The sequence below is a fragment of the Fundulus heteroclitus genome, chromosome 21 (assembly GCF_011125445.2).
Source record: "Fundulus heteroclitus isolate FHET01 chromosome 21, MU-UCD_Fhet_4.1, whole genome shotgun sequence".
Taxonomy (NCBI): Eukaryota; Metazoa; Chordata; class Actinopteri; order Cyprinodontiformes; family Fundulidae; genus Fundulus; species Fundulus heteroclitus.
The window spans coordinates 33,133,732-33,145,657 of NC_046381.1; the positions used below are offsets into that span (position 1 = coordinate 33,133,732).

The window sequence follows — 11,926 nt, forward strand, 5'->3', positions numbered from 1 at the left end:
CCGATGTGACGAGTGAATTTCTCCATTGTGAGATCAATAAAGACTATCTTATCTTATCTTACTGGTCCACCTTTTTTTTTTTTGTTCCCCTCCCCTCGCTCACCTGTGCAAAGCAACTACAGCACCCCCTATAGGAATAGGAGGAGTGAATCCAACAGTCACCATTGCATGTATATAAATAAACAGATATCAGTATACTGACAATGAACATATTTATTAACTAAAAAAACAGAACAAACTTTAAACAGGCAATAAATGATAAAATTAATTGAAAATTAGTTTTTTAAAGCCAAAGGGAAATTAAATATTGGGTGAAAATGTAATTCTCTGAAATTGGCACAGCTGTTCCGGTGGCTGCCGGAGAACTCCCTGGGCTACGCGGTGTACCTGGTCAGCAGCATCATGGGGGAAGAGGAGAGGGACAACCTGCTGTCGGCCAGCTAACACCTGTTTCTCAGGTACACCTCCCAGATCAGGAAGATAGGGGAGGCTGTGGAGGTGTACCGGAAAAAGCAGGCTTTGCTCCAGGAGGCCCAGAGGACCGGTTACTCTGGATGTTTGATGGTGGAGTTTGGCGACTTCAAGGGCAGGTCCATGAAGGAGGTGTATGAGAACCCAAGCATGGAGGCCCAGGCTCTCATCCCCTACCTGAAAATGGCAAAGGCCAGGCTAAACACCAACATGGCCCTTTTCAAGGACTATGTGCTGAAGAGGAAGGCTCCAGCTGCAGCCCGCCTGCCCACTGTCACAGCTTCTGCCTCCTCCACTGCTGCTGCTCCACCTGCTGCAACTCGGAGCAGGCCCCTGACGGCTGCCGGCATTACCGCTCTGCTGGCACGTGGGAAGCATTTGTCTACCTCACATTTGGCACGAAAACTCATTTCTCCAGGCAAACCCTGTAAGTACTACGGTGATTATCAGATCGTATACGTCATATTTAAAAAAGGTATTTATAAATAAATAAATTAAAAACACTTCTGACTGCTCCAATGCCACGTTTCCCCTCTCCGTCTACATCCGCTGCCTGCAGACAGCTCTTTAACTGTGGTGAGAATCATTAACACACATGCAGATACTGGATGTCGGTGACATGTGCTCACTTCTCTATTATTTTACAGACGCTGCTGCTGCTGCTGCTGGGGATTTTTTTAAGGAGGTAGACGACCAGGAGATTGTGACTGTGGCCTCGCAAGCTGAGGAACAACTTCCTCAAGGTATGTGAATCACAAACGTTTTACAAAGTAATGTGTGTTTATAAGTGTTTTTAAATGATCCAACGTGTTCTTCTATTTTACTGCACAGAGAATTAGCACTGATCCCAGTGTCAGTCTACACTCACTCTTCAAACCAAAAGGGTATTTAAAGGTGTATGTTTATTTAATTTTATCCCAATCAGCGACTAAAGCTCCTTGTTGTCGTCTCACATGTCCCCTGCTACCCCTGGAATAAGTGGCTGCACAATGTTGTAGTTAGAGCTGCTCCTAGTGTTGCTGATGCTCTGTTTCACACCTGGCTCATCCCAGCTCACCTTTCTTCTTGTATCTGAATGGTGCATGGGTGAAAATCAGAATGCTTTTCACTGACTCCTTTCATAACTTCACCCTCTCCTCATCATGTTGTCTCTCTCCTAACCATCATGCTTTGCACTAAACGTTGTAGCTTTGTAGCTGTCTGGTAGTGCTGAAAAACAAAAGCTGTGACAGTCTGTGCTTAACAACAAACTAATTGGAACTTTTTCCACTCTAGCCTCAAGAGGCCCTGCTCCTCCTCCTTTTCCTGTTCCTGCTCCTCCTGCTACTCCAGCGCTGTGGACTCCTGGCCCCCTGCAGAGCTTCCTGGACACTGGAAGGAGCATCTTCCATCATTCCAGCAGGACTGGATCCGGAAGACTTTGTTTAGGGCTAACTCTAAAACAGGGAAGCCAGAGCTGGTGCCACAGCTCACCTTCTGGTGGTACCCTCCCCAGCCTCCGACCACCTGCACCCAGCCTCCTGCGTCTCCTGGCCTCTTCTACTGCCGCCCTTTGTTCCTCTGGATGCCTCTGAAGATGTGGTCCATTCCACTCATCTGTGCCCAGCCAGCAATGCAATAGCCACAGGTTGACAGCAGCTGGCCTGTACAGCACTGTGTGCAAGGTGCTGGACATAGATGGGTGGTATGACATGGCCACAGAGTATCTAGAGTGCAAAGGGTGTAAGAAGAAGTATTCGGCCTGGTCAGAGGACATCCTAGGACAGCTGGACATGGGGCACCGCAGGAAATTCTCCGCCCTTCTGACATACAGGCATGACACATTAATGATAACAGCAATGTACTATACCATGCTTGTGCTGTACTAAATTAAATGGTGGAAAATGTCCCGCATCACTTTAATAAACACTGAACAGAGCTATTTTCCTGTCTGTACCATAGGCACTCATGTGACTACCGAGTGGTCATTCTGATGCGGGAGAGGACTCAGGGCAATAGTGTCACGCAGCTTCATAAGAAGCTGGAAGAAGAGCACAGCGCAGCATGGACTCGGCGCACGCTCGAGTACCTTGCTGCCTGTGAGCCCTTCAGTGACTACTTTCTGGTGGAGACGCCAGTGTTCTCTGCTCCCCCGCCCCTCCTGGCCCTCCCTAAACCCAGGTGGCTTCTGGCTGTGTACGCCAGGGACGTCCTCTCACGGCTGCCTGAGGTAAAGGCCAGAATAACGTCTGTCTTTGGCTCCGTGCTCAAAATGGACTCCACCAAAATGGTGTTTTATGAAATGTTTATTTCAGGATCGGGAGAGATCGGCAAACACAAATAAGGACTCAAACACTGTTCTGTTAGAATATAAGGCAAACATTTATTATTCCCCACAGAACACAGCAACACAAAACAGAAAGTACTTCGCACATGCAAAGTAGCAAGCACTTAAAGCCTGGCAAGCTTTCAAACAGGCGTGTTGTTCCATCTCTTACCATGGTTAGGCCTGGGAAGTAGGTCAGTCCGGTTAGAGCACAATCCACGGCAGACTTCAACGACCCAGGGCGGTTCCCTCCTTTTTATACCAATAAACAAAGTATCAGATGGGAGGGAGAGTGGCCACTTCTCCCTCCCTCCCATCTGAGCTGTTCGTCCCGTTTCCAAAACAAAAAAAACGTTCCCAGCATCTCAGCAGTGTGTGAAGCAAAATAATATTGCAAACTCAGATAATAGCGCAAATATAAGCAAAATAAGGAATACAGAATCAGTCTTACCCACAACACATTGTCATAGGTTCCCACCACAAGTTAAAACAAGTTATAACAAAATAACACATGTGGTTCTTAGTTTTATGTGAGCAACATAACAGACACGAGCATATATGTTGCTCTTACTTTAAAACTAAACAATTTTTCCCAAAATACATTGTCAAAGAACAAAAATAATTCTTTAATGTATCAAAAGGTAAAAACAATCATATTTGAATATGCTGGTGAAGATTCTCAGTCATCTTCACCAGCAGATATATATGTGTGTGTATATATATATATATATATGTGTGTGTGTGTGTATATATATATATATATATATATATATATGTGTGTGTGTATATATATATATATATATATATATATATATATATATATATATATATATATATATATATATATATATATATGTGTGTGTGTGTTTATTTTACTGATGTTCTTTTTTTTTTTTTTTTTACATAGGTTACCAAGAAACTGGCCGGTGCAGCTGCCAACACTGCTGGGTGGTGCACCAACATCGGCAACGAGCACGGCAGCGCTCTGTCCAGCCTCTTCTGCCTCCTCTACAGCCCCCTACTGTGCAGCGCCCTGCTGATCCTCCTCTGCCTCCTCTTGGGAACGCCCTGTCCAGCCAAGTGGAGCCTCTGGTCCTGCAGCATCAGCTGGGTCCAGCGCAGACCAGGCCCCTGTGAGTAGACGACACGTTAGCTTCAGTGCAACATCACTGAGATTTTACATGCTGTAATGTATTTTGTATTTTAATACTTCCTTGCAGGCTGCAGTCCTCAGACCTGACGGCATCCCAGGTTGGGATAAGGTCCAGGACTTGGCCGAGTACCTGGTGTCCCTGAATCAGGCTCTCTATCTGGACGAGCAGCAGGTCACAGAGATCATCCGCCTGTGGACCGCTCTGCCTGAGGGGGACAAGAGGAGGATCCATTACCAACCCAGGCACCAATCCAAGCTGGCCCACGGCCACTTTAAGCCCCCCAAGAATACGGGCGTCACCCCGGGTGTGGACAGTGTCCAGAGGTGCCTGATTGGTCATCCAGGGGGACTGGCTAAGTGGCCCAGCACCAGTCATCTAGTTGAGGCTCTGTGCATTAAATTGTGTTCCCTGCACAAGTCTCCAACTAAAAAGGATGGAGTTCGGCTTCCTCGGTGGACCAAAGTTCTCACGGGCTACCACCACATCCGAGACCTGGTGCTGGACTGCCACCCCTTGATGGAGGCCACCTCTCTTCAGCTTTTTTTCCTCAATCAGAGGACTCTGACACAGTGGTAAGCACAATGCTTTTTTTTTTACTTGGACATTGGAAATATAAGTATTGCAGTTAATTGTAATGATGGCAATTTTCTGGTTGCAGGTTTATTCGAAGGGAGAGCAGCCAGGAGACTAGTGTCCTCACCCAGGGCCTTGCTGCAGAGGACCACATCGCTGTGGTCAGCTCACAGCTGCCTCCTCCGCGGGAGAAGCTGAACGAAATGCCATCCCCATCCGGGCTTCAGCATGAGTTTGCCCTCCTCGCCGTACAGAGCAGGGCAGGCTCCTAAGCTGCGGCCAGGCAGACGACCTGCTAGTCCCTAGGTGTCAAACTCTGGCCCGCGGGCCAAATTTGGCCCGCAGTGTAATTATATTCGGCCCGCGGGGCAATTTAAAATTAATATTAGAGCCGGCCCGCCGGTCTTATAAGGTGGCAACGCTGTGACGCCGCATTCACTGCTTAGGCTACAAATCCCATAATGCTCTGTTGTTTTTTGGCGCGTCAATCAGGACAGAGGCAGACACGCCTCCTCCTCTGTGCCAGTAGCTTGCGCAGTCCTTCGGTTGAAAGCCCCGGCGCACCCCGCATCCCAGGAGCTTCTCCCCCAAACCACACTGCGACCTCAAACTACAGCTGTCACTGTGTTACCCTACCAAGAAATGGCGAAAAGAAAGGCCGAAAATAGAACTTTTCTGGACAGGTGGGAGACAGAATATCTGTTTACATATGTGTAGTGACTATTTGTCTATGGAAAAACTTAAAAGTAAACAAACAAAAATTAAATGTAAATCAAATAGTTACTTGATGAATAGTGGGTTTCCGGGTTTACGCAGTACAAAAAATTCTCAAAATACGTCAAAAAATGCAGTTCTGAGAGTTTATTCCAGGCCTCTTCAGGGAAAAAATAAACATGATACAAACTGAAAAACTACTTGCTGCCTTGGCTGCCCTGGTTTCAGCCTTTGTGCTCGCTTCACCTGCTACTCACTGACTAACCAGGCTGAGTGACTTGCTTCCTGAAAGGACTGGTAGACTGCCAGACTGCAGCACTGGAAGACTGGTAAAAAACCATAAGCCCACCCACTTTCCATCCTGAGCTACCTGGAGTCCATGTATTTATACACCAGACACACCCAAAACCCAAACAAAATCAATTAACTAATTAAACAATTTACTAAGAAATAATTGTATTCTAAACAACTGTATTCTAAATGCAACAAATAACCAAATAAATACAAATGAACTAAATAATCTGAGTTCTAAAACAAAAATAGAGAAATGGCTCCTACAATATGTAAACGACAGACCTGTTTGTCTTGTTTGTGGAGCCAATGTGTCAGTAACTAAGGAGTACAATATTAGACGACACTATGAAACGACTAGAGATAGTCGGACTCACCTCGACGCACCGCTCTGGCTCCGGAACCAGTCTCCTTGAGAGGGGCTGGACATTCTTCCACTCTGGAGTTGCCCATGGTGAGAGGCGCCGAGCTGGGGTTGGCATACTTGTTGCCCCCCATCTCGGTGCCTGCACGTTGGGGTTTTCCCCGGTGAACGAGAGGGTGGCCTCCCTCCGCATTCGTGTGGGGGGACGGGTTCTGACTGTTGTTTGCGCTTATGCGCCAAACGGCAGTTCAGATTACCCACCCTTTTTGGAGTCCTTGGAAGGGGTACTGGAGAGTGCCCCTCCTGGGGACTCCCTCGTTTTGCTGGGGGACTTCAACGCTCACGTGGGCAATGACAGTGGGACCTGGAGGGGCGTGGTTGGGAGGAATGGCCCACCTGATCTGAACTCGAGTGGTGTTTTGTTGTTGGACTTCTGTGCTCGTCATGGATTGTCCATCACAAACACCATGTTCAAGCATAAGGGTGTCCATATGTGCTCTTGGCACCAGGACACCCTAGGTCGCAGTTCAATGATCGACTTTGTTGTCGTTTCATCTGATCTGCGGCCGCATGTCTTGGACACTCGGGTGAAGAGAGGGGCGGAGCTCTCCACCGACCACTACCTGGTGGTGAGTTGGCTCCGATGGCGGGGGAGGAAGCCGGTCCGACCGGGCAGGCCCAAACGCACTGTGAGGGTTTGCTGGGAACGTCTGGCGGAGTCCCCTGTGAGGCGGAGCTTTAACTCCCACCTCCGGGAGAACTTTAAACACGTCCCGAGGGAGGCGGGGGACATTGAGTCTGAATGGACCATGTTCCACGCCTCTATTGCTGAGGCGGCTAGTCGGAGCTGTGGCCGCAAGGTTGTCGGTGCATGTCGTGGCGGCAACCCTCGAACCCACTGGTGGACACCAGCGGTGAGGGAAGCCGTCAAGCTGAAGAAGGAGTCCTATCGGGCTTTTTTGGCCTGTGGGACTCCGGAAGCAGCTGATGTGTACCGGCAGTCGAAGCGGCAGGCGGCTCGGCTGGTCGCCGAGGCAAAAACTCGGGCGTGGGAAGAGTTCGGAGAGGCCATGGAGAAAGACTTCCGTACGGCTTCGAAGCGATTCTGGTCCACCATCCGGCGTCTCAGGAGGGGGAAGCAGTGCAGTACCAACACTGTTTACAGTGGGGGTGGTGTGCTGCTGACCTCGACTCGGGACGTCGTGCGTCGGTGGGCGGAATACTTCGAAGACCTCCTTAATCCCACCAACACGTCTTCCATTGAGGAAGCAGAGCCTGAGGACTCTGGGTCGGGTTCTCCCATCTCTGGTGCTGAGGTTGCCGAGGTTGTTAAAAAGCTCCTCGGTGGCAAGGCCCCGGGGGTGGATGAGATTCGCCCTGAGTACCTTAAGGCTCTGGATGTTGTGGGGCTGTGTTGGTTAACGCGGCTCTGCAACATTGCGTGGACATCGGGGGCAGTTCCCCTGGATTGGCAGACTGGGGTGGTGGTCCCCCTATTTAAAAAGGGGGACCGGAGGGTGTGTTCCAACTACAGAGGAATCACACTCTTAAGCCTCCCTGGTAAGGTCTATTCAGGGGTTCTGGAAAGGAGGGTCCGTCGGATAGTCGAATCTCGGATTCAGGAAGAGCAGTGTGGTTTTCGTCCTGGCCGTGGAACACTGGACCAGCTCTATACCCTCAGCAGGATTCTTGAGGGGGCATGGGAGTTTGCCCAACCAGTCTACATGTGCTTTGTGGATCTGGAGAAGGCATTCGACCGTGTCCCCCGGGGGATCCTGTGGGGGGTACTCCGGGAGTATGGAGTACCGGACCCTTTAATAAGGGCTGTCAGGTCTCTGTACGACCGGTGTCAGAGTCTGGTCCGCATTGCCGGCAGTAAGTCGGACTCGTTTCCGGTGAGAGTTGGACTCCGCCAAGGCTGCCCTTTGTCACCGATTCTGTTCATAACTTTTATGGACAGAATTTCTAGGCGCAGCCAAGGTGTTGAGGGGATCCACTTTGGTGGCCTTAGGATTGCGTCTCTGCTATTCGCGGATGACGTGGTCCTATTGGCTTCATCAGGGCGTGATCTACAGCTCTCACTGGAGCGGTTCGCAGCCGAGTGCGAAGCGGCCGGGATGAAGATCAGTGCCTCCAAATCCGAGACCATGGTCTTTAACCGGAAAAGGGTAGAGTGCCTTCTCCGGGTTGGGGAGGATGTCCTGCCCCTAGTGGAGGAGTTCAAGTATCTTGGGGTCTTGTTCACGAATGAGGGGAAGATGGAGCGGGAGATCGACAGGCGGATTGGTGCAGCGTCTGCTGTGAAGCGGGCGCTGTACCGATCCGTTGTGGTGAAGAGAGAGCTGAGCCAAAAGGCGAAGCTCTCGATTTACCGGTCGATCTACGTTCCTACCCTCATCTATGGTCACGAGCTTTGGGTCGTGACCGAAAGAACGAGATCCCGGATACAAGCGGCTGAAATGAGTTTTCTCCGTAGTGTGTCTGGGCTCTCCCTTAGAGATAGGGTGAGGAGCTCAGTCATCCGGGGAGGACTCAGAGTAGAGCCGCTGCTCCTCCACGTCGAGAGGAGCCAGTTGAGGTGGCTCGGGCATCTGGTCAGGATGCCTCCTGGACGCCTCCCTGGAGAGGTGTTCCGGGCACGTCCCACCGGGAGGAGGCCCAGGGGAAGACCCAGGACACGCTGGAGGGACTACGTCTCCCGGCTGGCCTGGGAACGCCTTGGGATTCCTCCTGAGGAGCTGGCCCAAGTGGCTGGGGAGAGGGACGTCTGGGCCTCCCTACTGAAGCTGCTACCCCCGCGACCCGACCCCGGATAAGCGGAAGACAACGGACGGACGGACGGACGGACTATGAAACGAAACACCAGGACAAATATAGGGACTTGGACCCCTGTCAAAGGAGCCAGAAAGTAAAGGAGATGAAAAGAGGTTTGGTTTCACAACAGAAAATGTTCACAAAAGCCACAACACAAAGTGAAGCTGCTGTAAAGGCAAGTTATATCGTGGCAGAAGAAATCGCCAAATCAGCCCGACCCTTTAATGAGGGAGAGTTTGTAAAAAAAAGTGCATGATGAAGGTTTGTGACCAAGTGTGCCCAGAGAAAAGGCAAGCTTTTGCAAATGTAAGCCTGAGCAAAACACATTAGCCGAGCGCACATGTGAGCTTGCCACTAATCTACATGTCCAGTTGATGGAGAAGGGAAAAGATTTTGTTTCTTTTTCCCTTGCTGTGGATGAGAGCACTGACGCGTCTGATACTGCACAGCTGTCAGTCTTCGTCCGCAGCGTGGACTCAAATCTGTGTGTTACAGAGGAGCTTTTGGGACTTAAATCCATGCATGGCACAACCACAGGGAAAGAAATCTTTGAGGAGGTTTGCAAATGTGTAACTGAAATAAAACCTGCCGTGGGATAAACTTGTGGGATTAACCACTGATGGTGCGCCAGCGATGAGCGGTAAAAAGAATGGACTGGTGGGCAGGATTCGTGAAAAGATGCGAGAAGAGAACTGTGCAGGTGAACTTTCTGTTTATCACTGCATCTTACATCAGGAATCCCTGTGTGGTAAAGCGCTAAAGACGGAGGATGTTATGACCACAGTAACACAAGTTGTTAACTTCATAAGAGCCAAAGGTCTCAATCACCGCTAGTTTAAGTCTTTTCTGGAAGAGTGTGGTTCAGAATACGCAGATGTGCCGTATCACACAGAGGTGAGATGGCTAAGCCGCGGAAAAGTGCTCAACAGATTTTTCGAACTGCGTGAAGAAATATGTCAGTTTCTGGAAAGCAAAGGGAAGGACACAACCGAGCTCCGGGAGCAAAAGTTTCTGTGTGAGCTTGCCTTTCTGTGTGACATCTCAAGCCACCTCGATGCGCTGAACCTGCAGCTGCAAGGGCGGGGACGCGTCATCACAGATATGTATGCGTCAGTGAGAGCTTTTAAAACTAAGATCTGCCTGTGGGAGAATCAGATGCTACAAGCAAACTATGGCCATTTCCCCTGCTGCCAAACCATAAAAACGCAGATCTCTACCGCCGTGTGCGCACAGTTTGCTGAAAAACTCAGTGTGCTCGGCGCTGAGTTTAGCCGGCGATTTGGCGACTTTGATGTCCAGAAACTTAGATTTGAACTGCTCAGTAATCCCTTCGCAGTTGATGTGGAAAAAGCACCAACCAACCTCCAAATGGAGCTGATTGAACTCCAGTGTGATGAAACGCTGAAGTCAAAGTTTGATGCTGTTGGGGCCGCACAGTTTCCACAGTTCAGCCCTGACACGATGCTTCAGCTCCGCACCGAAGTTGCTCAATTGCTCTCCATGTTTGGTAGCACTTACCTATGTGAGCAACTTTTCTCCTCAATGAAGATGACGAAAACGTCTCACAGTAGACGTCTGACTGACAAACACCTTTGTTCGATAATGAAGGTTTCCTCAGCTCAAACCCTGAGCCCCGACATTGATGAACTGGCATCCAAGAAAAGATGCCAAGTGTCTGGCTTGGCCGCATCAAAGTACATCAGTGTGTCGCAAAATGAGCAATAAATAAGTTTTCTATGCACCTTCTTTTGTTACTCCAAGGCCTAAATTGTTTATTCATAGTTTATTTAATGATTTATTCATAGTTATGTTATTTTATTTTCAAATTTATTAGCCTGTGTACGAAGCTAATTTTGACATTTACCTCAGAAAGGAGGCATTCAATTTTTATTTAAATTTTATTTAATATGCCATTGATATGTTTATTATTATTTTTAGTAACTCAATTTTGCACACCTGCACTTTTAAGTTATATAAGCCTTGCTTGTTCAATATTTATTGTTAAATCAAAACTTGTTTGGGTCCATATTAAAAGATTAATTTGTTCAACCTTGGCCCGCGGCTTTTTTCAATTTAAATTTTGGCACACTGTGTATTTGAGTTTGACACCCCTGTGCTGGTGCCACAGTCGTGCAGCCCATCACCCCAGCAGCTCCTCTTCCTATCCCAGCTCAGCTTCTTTTATTGAACCCTGGGTCGACAGTTATAGCAGCAGGTCATCCCCAGGGCTGCTCCTCCCCCGGCTCCTCGTTTAGCACCTGCCACAGGTGGCTCCTGCACCCCCTGCGTCTGTGTCCCGCTTCACTAAGAGGAACAGGCGACGCAGGGCAGGAGAGGAGGCCACCGGGAGCCAGAAACGAAAGTATGTGCGAGAAGTGGCTTTTAACAAGTGCGGCAAATGTGGGCAGCCAAAAACAAAAGAGTTTGGCCACAGCGGCTTCGGCAGCACCACTTTCTGCCCCAGTGCTTCAGGGGGAAAATCCTTAGAGCCGTGGCTGGCAGAACAGTGGCAGCTGAAGAAACCGAGAAACCCACCCTAATAATGACGATGATAATAATAATAATAATGACGATGAGGATGATAATAATAACAGTAATAATAATAATGATGACACTATACACATTATTAATATTACAATACAATACAGATAAACATCATTAAAATCAATCAAAATATATACCAACAAAATCAATAACATGTAAATAACTGTATATATATATATATATATATATATATATATATATATATATATATATATATATATATATATATATATATGTATGTATGTATGTATGTATGTATGTATGTATGTATGTGTGTGTGTGTGTGTGTGTGTGTGTGTGTGTGTGTGTGTGTGTGTGTATATATATGTAAGTTACCTTTTAAGCTACCTTTTATGTTTTTGTATTCTGCTGTTTTTTAATTTATATTAGTAAATACTGTTATTATATTATCTCTATATTATAATACTATTTATATTACATTGTTTGTAAAATGGAAGTGTGTTGTGTCTTGCACTTTGTTTTGTGAATAAATGCTTTTCAATGTTGAAAATAACTTAAAAATGAATAAAAACAAGTGTGCCTTACAGATTTTATCTATTGGCATCACTTTATATTAGTTTTATCTTAGCTGGTCACAAGATAAGGAATTTATTTATTTTTGTTTATCAAGAATGCTTGGTTCAAAGGTTTTTTGACGGTCCCTAACTGCACCACCGGGTGTGGAAGGAGGGAGCA

General features: G+C 47.8%; 1 protein-coding gene across 1 annotated transcript; it reads left to right on the top strand.

Annotated features, from left to right (window-relative positions):
• The first annotated feature begins 1,138 nt into the window (after positions 1-1,138).
• Positions 1,139-4,088, top strand: LOC110368681. The gene is made up of 6 exons (XM_036124780.1): positions 1,139-1,214; positions 1,303-1,365; positions 1,747-2,284; positions 2,413-2,680; positions 3,684-3,909; positions 3,997-4,088. The coding sequence occupies exons 3-6, from the start codon at positions 2,163-2,165 to the stop codon at positions 4,014-4,016; spliced, it is 636 nt and encodes a 211-aa protein (XP_035980673.1). The 5' UTR covers positions 1,139-1,214; positions 1,303-1,365; positions 1,747-2,162; the 3' UTR covers positions 4,017-4,088.
• The last annotated feature ends 7,838 nt before the right edge of the window (positions 4,089-11,926 follow it).